Raw genomic sequence first — 14,697 nt, forward strand, 5'->3', positions numbered from 1 at the left:
TTTGGTTTGGATTATCAAGGACATTTTTCCTCCCTCTCTCCCCCACCCTCTTTCTTTCTTTCTCTCTTTCTTTCTTTTCTTTCTTGACATAGTTTCACTCTGTTGCCCAGGCTGGAGGGCGGTGACATGATCTCGGGTCACTGCAACCTCCACCTCCCGGGTTCAAGTGATTCTCCTGCCCCAGCCTCCCGAGTATCTGGGATTACAGGCGTGGGTCACCACACCTGGCTAATATTTTGTATTTATTAGTAGAGGCGGGGTTTCACCATATTGGCCAGGCTAGTCTTGAACACTGACCTTAAGTGATCTCAAAGTGCTGGGATTATAGGCGTAAGCCACTGCACCCAGCCTTTTTCTTTCTTTGGTTGTAAATAAGGCTGAGCTTTTTGTCATGTCTGTTGGCTATTTGTATTTCTTCTTTAATGAGTTGGTTCTTCATTTACTTAGCCAATCTTTTAATAAGGTGACCATCTTTTTATTTATTTATTCATTTAGATATGGGGTCTTGCTATGTTGCCCAGGCTGAATTCAAACTCCTGGGCTTAAGTGATCCCCTCACTTTAGCCTCCTGAGTAGCTGGGACTACAGGTGTGTGCTACCACATTCAGTTTTATTTTTTTATTCCTAACTAAGAGTTCTTTGTATATTATGGATATAGCCTTTTATTTGATTTGTGCTATTTATTTTTTATGAATTCCTCTACATCACATACAGTATATAACAGATAGTTTTCCAAATTTGTTGTTTACCTTTTAGCTTTGTTTATGGTATATTCTGTTATACTGAGGTGTAAATTCTTCATCTCACCATGTCTATTACTCTTTTCTCTTAGCTTTCTGCCTTGAGGTTGGTCATGGTGTGTGGAGTGGGCTTCTGCAAGGGAATGTCATTGGAGGAAGTTCATGTGTGAATGCTGACTCAGAAATCTGTAAATCTAGCCCTCAGCTCCAGATCCTATATCCAACAGCCAATTCAACATATGCTTACTTGGAAGTTGAATTCGTATGTCAGTCATTCTTGCCATGTCCCCCAAAACCTTGGTTTCCATTCTTTCCCTCCCCAGATCTGCTTCTCCAACTCAATGCTCTTCATTTAGGAAAAGACCCATCTTCACTCAGCTGTTCAGGATGGAAACTTGAGTTATCCTATTTTCTTTATTGCCCTCTTTTCCTCGCATCTTATAACTAAGCTATCAGCAATCATGCTGATTCTACCTTCAAACTACCAGAATCTGACCATTTTCGGCACCTCCTCCCACTCTAGTGAAGGCAGCATGGTCACTAGCCTGGACTTCTCTGGTGTCCTAGTGGCCTGGTCTCTCCGCTTTTCTTCTTGCATCTCTGCAGTTTGTTCTCTATATAGCAGGCAAAATGAGCTTTTAAAAACAAATCATAGGCCAGGTGTGGTGGTTCATGCCTGTAATTCCAGCACTTTGGGAGGCCAAGGCAGGAGGATTGCTTGAGCCCAGGAGTTTGAGACCAGCCTGGGCAACATAGTGAGACCCTGTCTCTAAAAATAAATAAATAAATAAATAAGTAAATAAATAAATAAATAATCCCAGCATGATGGTGCACACCTGTAGTCCCAGCACACCCAGGAGGCTGAGATGGGAGAATTGCCTGAGCCCCAGAGACTGAGGCTGTGGTGAGCCAAGATTGCACCACTGCACTTCAGTCTGGGAGACACAGCGAGACTGTGTCTCAGAAATAAACAAAACAAAACAAAAAAACCCAGATTATATTATGTTACTCCCCTCAAGACCCTCCAGGGGCTTCCCATCACACTCAGGATAAAATCCAGATGGGATTTCCATTGGGCCGTGGGATTGCAATGGGCCGTGGAGCCCTCTGGCTAGCGACCCCTCTCCCTCCAACCTTGTCTCCTTCATCTGCTCCCTCCGTCTGTGCTCCAGCCACCCTGGTTTTCTTGCTGTTCTACACACACAAGCTTGTCCATGCCTCAGGGCCTTTGTCCTTGCTGTTCCTTGTGCCTGGAAAGCCTTTCCTGAGATCTCCACATGGCTGACTTCAAGTTTCTGCTCAAATGTCAGAGAGCCCTTTCCTGACCACATGTTCTAAAACAATCTCTCGTTTCCCTCTTGTCATTCTCCTCCTCCGCCTTATTTTTCTTCAGAGTCTGTATTCCAGTCTGACATTAGTACATATATTTTTATTCATTGTTATACATCCCCCTATCCAGGAATGTAAATTCCACGAAGTTAGGGACTTTGCTATTTAATAAGTGGGTGCTTAAAAAATATGTGTTGGATGAATATGTGTAATATACGAATGGATGTGTGTGAGTGTAATGTTTGTGTGTAGATGTCTCTGCTGCATGAATAGATATCTGTGAGCATGTCTGTGCGTGGAACTGTGGGGAAAGACATTCAGTTTGTGTCTGTGAATAGGGAGGCTTCTGTGAATGCCTTGCCAAGAATGTCTGCGTACGTGTATTTTTGCACAAAACATGCGTGTGCTTGCCTGCAACTGTGTATGTTTGTGTGTATGCTGTGGATATTTGATTATGTATAACCTGTGTCTGTTTCAGTGAGGAGGTGAGATACCTGCATATGTCTTCCTTTTATCAAATGGACCTGCCATTGCCCCAGCCTTCCCTTTTCACCTCTCACACTTGGGAAATAGGAAACACTTTTGTGTTTTGGGGAGACTCCAGATGTGGAGTCAATTCCAAAAATGACATTTCACACTGCTGCAGGTGGGTGAGGGTCTGGATGGGACCTTGGCAGCCTCTTGCTGAGGCTGGAGCCGTCTCAGTAGGATGGATGTCTTCTCTGATGAATGGAATATTTCCTTGGAACAATTGGCCATGACAGAATAAGGTTGCAGAAATGTGGAGTGGGGCAGGCCCTGGACTGGCTGTGTGGCTTTGACTTGTCACTGTTCTTTCTCTGAGCCTCAGTAGACTCAACTGCAGTTGGGGCTCATCCTTCTTGGCCTGCTTACTTCTTGGTGAGAATATAGTGAGAATAAAGGGAGGTAATGGCGGTGAATGTATGACAGTCATAACAACACATAACAACAGTATTCTTACGTTTGTGCAGGACCTTAGGGTTTATCATTTCTTTCTTTCTTTCTTTTTTTTTTTTTGGAGACAAGGTCTCGCTCTGTTGCCCAGGCTAGAGTGCAGTGGTGCGATCTCAGCTGCCTGCAACCTCCGCCTCCCAGGTTCAAGCGATTCTCCTGCCTCAGCCTCCCAAGTAGCTGGAATTACAGGAATGTGCCACCATGCCCAGCTAATTTTTGTATTTTTAGTAGAGATGAGGTTTCGCCATGTTGGCCAGGCTGGTGTTGAACTCCTGACCTCAGGTGATCCGCCCACCTCGGCCTCCCAAAGTGTTGGGATTACAAACATGAGCCACTACGCCCAGCCCTGGGTTTATCTCATTTCAAAGCAAATGCCTCAGTGGGGAATCTAGCTCTGGTCTTGGCCCCAAGCGGGCCTCAATGGGTATTGGTTGAATAACTGATAAGTGTGTGAGTGAATCAATGAAGGTAAAAATGAGTAAGTGCCTGAGTAATTGAAAGAAGAGATGATTGCATGAAGTAGCAAATGAATTTGTAAATCACAATGACTAACACTTTTGAGCACATACTATGATCCAGTCCTTTGTAAAGGCTTCTCTGAATCCTTGCAGCAACCCTATGAGATAGGTACTATCATTAACCCCATGTTGCAGATAGAGAAACTGTGGGTCAGAGAAGTTAAGTGACATGCCCAAAGCCACAAAGCTCCTGAGTGGTGGAGCTGAGGTTTCAGCCTGCCCTGGGCAGTCTGACTCTAGAGCCCAGAGCCCTAAACCCACACTGGCCCTGCTGAGTGAATCAGTGAATGAGTGAGTGAATGAAGGAGTGGATGCAGGAACCCCCACATGGTAAGCCAGGGGCAAGACAGGCTCCTTTCCGATGGAGAGAGCTTCTGACCCATCAGAAGGTGGGCATCCAGGGTCTGGACTGGGGGTGGGTCTCCCTGAGGGCAGAGTCTGAAAGGCCTGCCTCACGTCCCCTCTCCCTCTTCCATCTGTAGGCGAATGCCGCCATGCAGCACTACGGGGTGAACGGCTACTCGCTGCACGCCATGAACTCACTCAGCGCCATGTACAACCTGCACCAGCAGGCAGCCCAGCAGGCCCAGCACGCCCCCGACTACCGGCCTTCGGTGCATGCGCTTACATTGGCTGAGCGCCTGGCTGGTAAGAGCCCTGGGGACTGGACTGTGGGGACAGGACTGTGGGGGTCGGGGGAGGAGGCTCTGGAAGGCAAAGAGGAGAGAGAGCACTGGCCAAGCTTGTTCTAGGCAGCTCAAAAAGACTCAGGTCACTTAGCAACACAGAGAGATGTCAATTCAAAACTATGTGTGTATATCCAGAGCACCTTTTGTTTGCCAGCTCTGTTCAGGGCGCTGGAGCTGCCCTACGCTTTCAAATTCTCGTAACAGGCCTGTGAGGGAGGCATTCATTAGTCCTATCTCACAGAAATGAGGTAGGAGGGTAAGGGACTAGTCCAGAGTATTATGGCTGGGAAGTAGCTGGAAGAGCCTGGAATGCTCAGGCAAGGAGAGTTGAGGCACAGGGATTGTAAATAACAGCTTCTATGTTCTGACATCAACTGTGAGTTAGGCACTGTGGGAGTCTCTTTCCGTGTGCATCAAATCATCCAATCCTCACGTGAAGAGGTTACTATTTACATTTTATGGACAAGGAAACAGAGACTCAGAGAGGCTAAATCTGGGCCAAGTGGTGTTGGAACAGAACATGGCTAAAAATATGAGCTTTGGAGTTCTAGACTTGAAATCAGCATGGGACTTTCCCACTCAGCTCTCTTCTCTGAGCCTCAGTTTCTCTTTTTATAAAAAGGAGAAAATGGCCATGCCCATCCCCTAGGGTGGTTGGGAGGTGATTTGTGATAACATATGCAAAGTATTCTGCAGAGCCTGGTAGGTGCTCAGAGATCATTATTGCCCAAAGCCTAAGGTAAGTACCCATATATGCCTATGAGGGACCGGCAACCTGGTCCCCCCACACCTGGTTCTACTGACTGTTGCCCTGCCCTGCCAGCCTCTTGGTGGGTGAGAAAAGGATTCAGTGACATAGATGAGGAGTTTGATTTCCTGGGAAGTGGTGCCACCCAACCCATCCTGTCCCAGGCCCAGCCTTGAGCAGCTGGTAAACCCATATGGGCCCAGCCCTGTGCCAGGCAGGCCTCAGAAAACTTCAGGGAACTCCTAGGGAGAACGGGTGCCCATGACCCATGAGAGGGCACAACAGAAGGGTGTCCAGGGTCAAATGCTGGGGCAGCTCAGAGCAGCAGGATCAGCTGGGGTAGTCAGGGAGAGCTTTCTGAAGGCCACAGGGGCAGGAACCAGGCCTCAAAAAGGCCAACATGAGCAAAGGCACAGAAATGGGATGGGATCTCCACCTGGGTAGCAGCACTGGCCTGGCAGGGAGGGCATGGCCAGTCTTACTCCTTTAGACCCTGCCAGGCCTCTGGGCAGAACTCAGTGGATAAGTTTCTCCCGACCGGTGTGGAGGCATTAGTTTCTAGTGTGGGGATGTTGGATACAGTCCTGTGCACAACCTCGTGGTGACATCAGCTCCTGACAGTATTCCAGGACCCAAGGACCAGAGCACAGAGAGGAGTCAGGGACAGGGGCTCATGTCCGCTGGTGGAAGCAGAGGAACTGGGGTGTTCAGCCCACCCCCAACTCTCTAATTCTTAAGAAGGAAGGACATGAACTGCAGGTGAGCCTTTGTATGGAGGCCTTGCCTTCCAGCAGAGGCTCTGCCTACAGCTTAGAGAGCCTGGCTTCCCTGTGACACCTATACCGCCCCCACTACCCCCGCCACCCTTGCAGTCCCTGGAGCCAGCAGTAGGATGCTGAGTTGTTGCTCCTCCCCCAACCAGGGTGGGGCTGACAGAGCGGTCCCCACTCCTTCCCCTGCCCCAGGATGACCAGCATGAGCTCAGGGCTGAGTCAGGCCTAGGATTAAGGTCAGTCTGAGAGGGGTTCAGGACTCCCTTTTTAAACTGAAGAAGAAGTATCTCAAAGTCTGGGGCTTCCTGGATACCCAGTTGCCTCTTCCTTTTTTTTTTTTTTTTTTAATCTTTTTGGGATGGAGCTTCGATCTTGTTGCCCAGGCTGGAGTGCAATGGTGCCATCTTGGATCACTGCAACCTCCACCTCCTGGGTTCAAGCGATTCTCCTGCCTCAGCCTCCCGAGTAGCTGGGATTACAGGGGCCCAAGACCACGCCCAGCTAATTTTTTGTATTTTTGGTAGAAAGACAGTGTTTCACCATGTTGGCCAGGCTGGTCTTGAACTCCTGACCTCAGGTGATCCACCTGCCCAAAGTGCTGGGATTATAGGCGTGAGCCACTGTGCCGGCTGCCTCTTCCTATTTAGGGTGTTGTGGATGACTTCTCATTCCTTGGAGGGCAGGGGAAGGACTCTGGCATCCCTTTGCAGAGGCTGAGATTACTCAAGTTCCCTTCAGCACAGACAGAGCAGGATCCACTTATGACATGATGGGAGGCAGTGAGGAGAGGGGTTACCGTCTATCTTCCAGGGGCTAGTCAAGCGAAAGGGCTGAAGGCTAGACCCCAGGATGGAAGCTAGACCCTGGCCCTAGGCAGACACCTATCCTGGGTGGTTATCATGTTACCAGACATATGGACAGGACGATGGAATCAATGGTCCATAGTCCTGTCTCCCCTCCAAGCCCACAGTGGTTGGAACCTGGTCTCTTTGTCCTTCTGTCTTTGGGGAGGCAGCCACAAGGGTCAAGACTGAGGGCAACAAGCCTTACCTGAGATGTGACCCCTGACGCCCCCACCCTCCCTGCTCTGCTCTTATCCCCTAGCCAAGCGCTCTGTTCAGGAAACAGAAGAGCAGGAGCCTCAGCCCCTGCCATCAGAGACTCTAGGCCAGTTGGGATGAGGGGGTTTACAAGCAGAGGACAGAGAATCAAGTGCTGGTGAATTTTGTCTGCCTAGTCAGTCCTCCCTTGACTAGACCTTGAGATGGGTACCAGCCCAGCCTGGCTTCTCATGGGCAGGGACCAGCACTCTGATGCTAAAGAAGTCTTAGTATTCAGAATCTAAGGGATATAGGGTCTTAGAACTCTTGTGATATGGACTTACAGATTATTAGCATCATGGAGTCTCAAAATACACTCATAGTATCCATCTTAGGGCAATACCCACCTACCCACTCCCAATGCCAAATAACGAAGACCCCCCTCAATCATGCCTGACAGCCATTTGTGGAGTTGAGTTAGACCTCTGTGGTCCTGAGAGTGCATAATGGGGTGGAGAGACCTTGAAAGCCCACAGCCATATGAGAGGGGATGGGTGATTCCTAAGGGCAAGGGACCAGGGCCAGCTCTGGCAGCAGCCTGGGTGTCCACAGTGGGTCAGAGCAGGATAAGATTCAAAGCTATTTCCCATAATTAAATGGGCCCCCTCTCCTTGCCCTCCAACGGCTGTACATTTCAAGACATCATCTTGGAGGCCCGTTATGGTTCCCAGCACCGCAAACAACGTCGCAGCCGCACAGCGTTCACAGCTCAGCAGCTCGAGGCCCTGGAAAAGACCTTCCAGAAGACTCACTACCCAGATGTGGTGATGCGTGAGAGGCTGGCCATGTGCACCAACCTGCCTGAGGCCCGGGTGCAGGTAAGGCCCAACTCTCCTAACTAGGCCTTGCAGACAAACACCAGCCCATCAGTCTGGCCCCTTGTCCAGGAGCCAGCATGTCATCCCTGTGCCAAGGTGCAACTGATCTCTCCATCAAAGCCTTCAGTGATAGGAGGGGAGTTTGGGAAGGGACGGAGGGTGTGCGTTCCCTAGAGGGGTGGGGGGATGTTATCACACACATCCTCTCCCAGAGCACCCTGCTCCACACCAACCCTCCTTCTTTCTTGCCCACCTTGGACTGCTCCTTTCCTGTCCTCAGGTGTGGTTCAAGAACCGCCGGGCCAAGTTCCGGAAGAAGCAGCGTAGCCTGCAGAAGGAACAGCTCCAGAAGCAGAAGGAGGCCGAGGGCTCCCATGGGGAAGACAAGGCAGAGGCCCCCACTCCGGATACCCAGCTGGACACTGACCAGCCCCCACACCTGCCTGGCAGCAACCCCCCTGCTGAGCTTCACCTGAGTCTGTCTGAGCAGTCAGCCAGTGAGTCAGCCCCCGAGGATCAGCTGGACCGTGAGGAGGACCCCCGGGCAGGGGCTGAGGACCCCAAAACTGAGAAGAGCCCTGGGGCTGAGAGCAAAGGGCTGGGCTGCAAGAGGGGCAGCCCCAAGGCAGGTGAGGTCTGAGGGATGCCATGGGAGGGCTGGGGTCTGGGGTCCCTGAGCATGTGAAGCCAGTCAGAGGCGAGTAATCAACTGCCCCTGAGGGGCATGGCCCATTAGAAGGGACTAACCACAGCAGGCCTGGGCCAGGTCTTCACCCTTTAGTTGCAGAGCCGTGGGAAGGTCCAGGGGGTTCTGAGGGACGGGCTGGGTAGCAGGGGAGGGATACGGCGGGAGCTCTGGGCAAAAATTATTTATCAGCCATTTGGAAGTATTCCAATATTTTACCAACCAATTGGATGTCCCGGTGCATACCGTATTAGTACCAGAGATTCCCACGTGCAGCAGAGACTCCGAGCACATTTCTGAAGGAACAGAGCTCTGGCATGAGGCATATATATCTCAAACACAAACCCTAAGTCCAGCAGGGAGGGGACAGGGGCTGTGAGCTGAAAGCTGGAGTGAAGGAATGGGAGCTCTGGGCAGCGTGGGGGAGGGGAAGTTACAGCCCTTGAAAAGAAAAAGAGACAGACATGGGGGCCTTGGCAGGGTCCCTGGAGCTTTCCCAGGAAGCCTGGGTCCCTTTCTCCTAGGATTCTGAGCCTTGCTTCAGGGAATGCCCTGACTGAGATGCGATGGATGTGGTTTCAGCCGAAGCCTGTCTTGTCTGTAGTGCCAAGGGGGTGAGAAGGCTGAGTGCACCTCTCCTGGCAGACCAATGCCCTTGTCCTGAGGGCTTTGTTCTTGGGTTCTCTGCTTGCAGATTCCCCAGGCAGCCTGACCATCACTCCTGCGGCCCCAGGGGGTGGCCTCCTGGGCCCCTCCCACTCCTATTCCTCGTCCCCGCTGAGCCTCTTCCGTCTGCAGGAGCAATTCCGCCAGCACATGGCGGCCACCAACAACCTGGTGCACTACTCATCCTTCGAAGTAGGGGGTCCAGCCCCTGCTGCTGCCGCGGCGGCTGCTGCTGTGCCCTACCTGGGCGTCAACATGGCCCCGCTGGGCTCACTGCACTGCCAGTCCTACTACCAGTCCCTGTCAGCAGCTGCTGCTGCCCACCAGGGTGTGTGGGGGTCCCCTCTGCTGCCTGCACCCCCAGCAGGCCTGGCTCCTGCTTCAGCTACCCTGAACAGTAAAACCACAAGCATCGAGAACCTGCGGCTTCGGGCCAAGCAGCACGCGGCCTCCCTGGGACTCGATACGCTGCCCAACTGACTGTCTGGCCTCCAACCCAGCCAGGGGTCTTAGGTGTCCCCTCCTAGCCCTGTGGTTATCCCTAGGTGGCTCTCGAGGAGTTAACTCCATGAGCACAGGGATCCTAGGGCCTGGTGTCCTGTTCCCTGCTCCGCTTCCCCATACCCCAGCCTGAGGCAAAGCCCACACCTACACACCCTCTGCATGGCCCTGCCTGGACCCCATGAAGGCCGAATAGGGAGGAGGTCAGGGGCTGGGGTGCCCCAAACTTCCCTCGGGGAAGTGAGAGGCTCTCCCTGGCTAGACCCCCATCTCAATACCACCTCCTCCCTTTTCTCCCTCCCCTTCTGCCCCTTAGTAAGTCTATGTGTGGAATGTGAGATATAAATATAAATATATAAAGCTATATTTTCAGGCACCTGCCTGCCCCAAGCCCCCTGCCCCGCTCCCATCTCTTCTTCCCTGCCACCCCTCCCTGCAGCCTCCGTGGCTTACTCCAGCCATACCTTCTCTTTCTCCTCTCTCCTTCCTTCTTCCCTTGATCTCCCTCTTCCTGTCTCTGTCCTGGTCCCTGCCCCCGTCTCAGCCCAGCCTCTGTATTCTCCACCTTTGATCTTTCTCCCTGTCTCTCCTGCTGCCCCTGGTTTCTTCCTTTGGTGCTGGCTGTGTTGGTATCATCAGTTCTTGAGCTATATTTTGTTTGGGGTTGTGGCTGGTTTTGGTTTTAGTAATTTTGCTGCTTCCCGTTGCTCTCCTTCTATTCCCTCCCTCTGCCCTGCCTGCCTGTCTCCTCCCTGCACCTGCGGCCTCTCTGGGAAGCTGTTCCTTTCCATGCCAAATAGAAGCAACAAGGCCCTAGCTGGAGACCCTGGGGATCTGGAACTGCAGGCAGGAGGTAGCACTGGCTCCCACTCTCACCCTTGCCCAGCCTGGCATCTAGAAGGTGTCACGAATTACTTTCTCTTCTGTCTTCTCAGTTTTGATGTCCTCATCCCCAAGATCAAGGAGGCAGTAGTCAGGCTGGGAAGGCAGTAGAATGGCCAGCATTCCTGCCTGTAAGCCCTCCAAAGACAGAGGCCTGGTGTCAGAGTTCAGCCAGGACTGACCACAGGGCTCTAGAGCTCTCTTTGGTGAGACTCCCCTGGTTGGCGAGCGGCAGCAGGGGAAGAGGTGCTCTCAGAGACAGCAGGACTGGTGCCCCTCTCCCACAAGCCCAGCCTCCACGTTCAGCAGGTACTGTGCATGGCAGGAGTACGGTGACCAGGTTGAACTCTGCTCCTGAGCACAGTGAGTGCAAAGCATTTAGCAACACATAGGCTCAGGCTTCTGTAGGCTTCCTGTCCCACAGCCGATTATGGAAGTAAGGGCTTCTCTCCAACTAGTCACTGGAATGGAAAACTGTGTTACTGTTCATAGCCAAGAAACCCAGCTCAGCAAACTCCCTTTCAAAACTGTGTGACCGGCTGGGCGCAGTGGCTCACACCTGTAATCCCAGCACTTTGGGAGGCCGAGGCAGGCAATCACCTGAGGTCAGGAGTTCAAGACCAGCCTGGCCAACATGTGAAACTACTAATAATACACAAATTAGCCGGGCCTGGTGGCACGTGCCTGTAATCCCAGCTACTTGGGAGGCTGAGGTGGGAGGATTGCTTGAACCTGGGAGGCGGAGGTTGCAGTGAGCCACTTCACTACTGCACTCCAGCCTGGGCGAGAGAGCAAGACTCTGTCTCAAAAAAAAAAAAAAAGCTGTGTGACTTTGGGCAAGCATGTAGCCTCTCTGGGTCTGTTTCCCTGTCTGGGTTAGATGGCCTGTAAGGTCCTAGCCAGCTCTACATTCTGCATTTTTGCTCACAATCTTGCAGGACAGAAGGTTTTAGTTAAATTGACAACAACAGAAGGTTCTCACAAGCACAATGTATGAAGTAGGAAGTTACCATTGCCTTGCTGTGGAGCAAGGGTGTTGTACACACAAACCTTTCTGTAGACACTGCCTCAGTTTCCCCATAAGCATAATGAGTCCCCTGTAGTTCAGACAATCTGGATTTGGTCTTGAGTTCCAGTGCCAGACTCTGGGGTCACCACATTTTCATACCTTTGCATGGTCTCAGGGCCTCTGGGCAGCGGGAGGGGATGGCTTAGACAGATTCTTGCTCATGCTCCCCAACTCTTGGTGGCTCACTATTGAACACTTCAACCCTGCTTAAAGAAGTTGATCTGAAAGCCAGGGTAAAGATTGCTAAGGCTTGTCTCCTCTCCCAGTGGGAAGAGAGAGGTTCTGTTGGTGTCCTGGTAGGATTGGTTTGCAAAGAAGTCAATGCTCATCACCCTTGAGGGGGTCAGCCTAGGCTGGGGCAGATGGAGAAGGCTTTGCACAGGAAAAAAAAGTGAGGGAGATGGTAGTCCAGGCCAGGAGAACCGTTTGAACAAAGCAACAGAGATGAGACTCAGTAGACCATGGGAAGCGGGTGGCTGACTTCACGAGAGGTGGGGCTAAGGGGCCTGGAATCCAGGTTAAAGACCTCACCTACATGTGGCAAGCACCAAGACAGGCAGTTGAGGGTTTGCAAATCCTCAGGTGTCTTGCTGGGGTCTGGAATTTGGAAGAGGAATCCACCAGCCATGAGGGCATCAGAGGAGAGACTTAGGCAGCGCTGTGGGAGGTTGGCAGATTCCAGGAGTGACAGAGGAGGTTTTTGGTTTGGGAGGGGTTCTGTGGCCAGTGGCCCATCAACTGTCCTCTGGGATTAGTCCCAGGAAGTTCTGTTTCTAAAACAAAAAATAATCATCTGGATAGGTATGGGAAGCTTCCTAGCTGCTTTTAGGCCAAAACTTTTTGTCAGTTCCTGGGTACAAGTGATTGTCACTAGGCCTTGGAATCCAACAGCCCTAGATATCACTGCCTTCCCCAGGAAGCCTCCCCTGACCTCCTAAGGGGTGATGTTCTGTCATGGCTGGAGGCAGGCCCACCTTTGGAGCAGCCCAGTTTCCCTCAGATGTTTGTTAACACTTGTCCCATTCAATTGACCCAAATCTACAAACCTAGAGAAGGCAGGGAAGGTACCTGCAGTCCCTGCCCTCAGAGGGATCTCAAGTTTGGGGCACCAGCCTTGGGTACTGAAAGCAGCTAGAGAGCAAGAGCAGAGCACACCTATGTCTCCTCCGAGCACACTGGCAAGCGGCACCGTGCATCCCTTCTGGTGGGCAGAGGGTACAGGCCCACCACACCTGATGCTGGAGCCCCTCCCAGGCCTGCTGGGCCAACCTGGGCCTGAAAGCCAGAGGCTCAAGCTCTGATTGTCCCTTCCAGGAATGCCTCATGCCTGGCCTCTCCCTGCTGTCTGAGTCTCCCTTTCCCTGCTTCCCCACTCCCCCAGAGCATGGTCCAGGGGCCTGGGTGCCCACCCCAACTCCAAGGCTGATGGGCTCTACAGACTGCTTTCCAAACCGGCTCTTTTGTGACCATTTGTGCTTAGAGGTTGTGCCAGCCCATGGCAAAAACACTGTGTACTGTATTTATTTATTCTGCTAGTTGAAAATAACAAGACTTAATTCACCCCTGCCTGTCCCCTCGCCTGTCCCCTGTGTAGTGCAGCATGACACTCTGTGTATCTGTCCTTCTGTCAGTCTTATTCCCTGTGATGTTGTGACCTGTTCTTTGTCTTGGCGAATAAAAGAGAACCCAGCAGCTCAGACCTCAGTCCATGTTCATTCCCAGAGATGCCTGCAGTGGCCTGAGCAGGCAGTGTCTCCAGGTCTGTTCGCTGCCCCTCTGATGCCACGGCCAGTGGGGATGGAGGCGGACCTACCGCACTATTGGCCATTGTCACGCTGACCGTGTAGCTCTCTCTGTGACCCTTACTAATCTGCAGCCGGGATGCCACTCTGGAGTGGCTGCAGGGGGGCAGATAACGGGGGAGGGTTCCATCTTCTCTAGGCTGTTTGGACCTCACCCAAACACAAGTGGCAGAGTAACCTGGGACATGGGACACCCGGGACAAGCAGTGCCTGGGAGTATTCAGGGTAGCCTGGGAGATGGATGGGTCTGCAGGACAGAGAGAGGCAGGGGATTCTGAGGAAAACTGCAAGTAAGCCAGGGCCAAAGGGGAGTGGTAAGTAGAGACATTTGGATGTACAGCCAGAGCTGTTTTCCAGTGGAAAGGGCTCTGTTCTCAGAGGTGAGCAAGCAGAGGATGAAGAAGGGCTTTCTGCCACGGTGTGCTGTGGTGTGTCTGTTATTACAAGTCTAGCTGCAGGTCTGAGAACCTGTGCTGTGAATTCCTAAGTGCCTGCTTGCATCTGTGTGTGTATGAGCACATTCACCATGCTCAGGAGAGACAGCGCGAGATAGACGGCGAGACTGTATGTACAGGCAATACGTGCAGAAAAATGCACAGCCAGGAAGTTCTTGCTGTGAAACCCTGGTCCCTCCGGCTGCCTTTCAAGAAAAAGAAGAAAAGAGATCTCTACTCAGTTGTGGCTGCTTTGGCTCCACCTTCTTCCCCAGTGCTCCAGAGTGCCTGTGCAGGGCGGAGAGCCAGAAGAGGTGGCGCAGGCACGCACCTGGCTGAGATTTGGGGGAGGTGACAGTCTCCTCTGTCTGCAGATTTCCTGGTAGGAGAACCCAGCAGGCCTGAATGTATGCAGGGAGCTGTCTGCTAGGCTTCCCAGGGGCGGGCCCTGACCTCCCCACTTCCCAGGTCCACCCCAGCAGACGCATTCCTCTCTCCCCAGCAGGCTGAGGATTAGGGCGGGGAGCCTCTCCCTTTCACCTTGTCCCCTGCCTCCCTGGGAGGGGCTGAGAGATCAAATATCTGCCTGAAATCTCCCACTGCTCCCTCCCCTGGCCTGAGCCATTGACTGTCTCCTATGTACTTCAGCCCCAAGGGACACACCTTCCCTGGCATAAAGGGCACTCTGGTAACACTGTAGTTCAAATCACTCATGCACTCAGCATATACAGAGCACCTGCTGTATGCCTATGCCTGTGCTGGGAGCTGACTACATAGAAACAAGTAAGGAAAACAATACAACACAGGGTGAGATGGTGTTCAAAAAATGGAGACCTTGGGACAGGCGCAGTGGCTCACGCCTGTAATCCCAGCATTTTGGGAGGCCAAGGTGGGTCAGGAGTTCGAGACCAACCTGGCCAACAAGGCAAAACCCTGTCTCTACTAAAAATAACAAACATTAGCCAGGC

The 14,697-nt window shown here is 52.2% G+C and overlaps 1 protein-coding gene across 2 annotated transcripts; it reads left to right on the forward strand.

The window, feature by feature from the left end:
• The first annotated feature begins 4,047 nt into the window (after positions 1-4,047).
• Positions 4,048-11,244, forward strand: DMBX1 (diencephalon/mesencephalon homeobox 1). Of its 2 annotated transcripts, none has more exons than XM_011969777.1 (4): positions 4,048-4,210; positions 7,512-7,690; positions 7,971-8,319; positions 9,070-11,244. In XM_011969777.1, exons 1-4 carry the CDS (start codon positions 4,057-4,059, stop codon positions 9,519-9,521), a joined length of 1,134 nt encoding a protein of 377 aa, XP_011825167.1. In that variant the 5' UTR covers positions 4,048-4,056; the 3' UTR covers positions 9,522-11,244. The 2 variants fall into 2 exon arrangements, with proteins under 2 accessions (XP_011825167.1, XP_011825166.1); XM_011969776.1 differs by having other exon boundaries at positions 4,057-4,208; positions 7,495-7,690; positions 9,070-9,521.
• The last annotated feature ends 3,453 nt before the right edge of the window (positions 11,245-14,697 follow it).

This window comes from Mandrillus leucophaeus, unplaced genomic scaffold, assembly GCF_000951045.1.
Source record: "Mandrillus leucophaeus isolate KB7577 unplaced genomic scaffold, Mleu.le_1.0 Scaffold902, whole genome shotgun sequence".
In the NCBI taxonomy this organism is placed as follows: Eukaryota; Metazoa; Chordata; class Mammalia; order Primates; family Cercopithecidae; genus Mandrillus; species Mandrillus leucophaeus.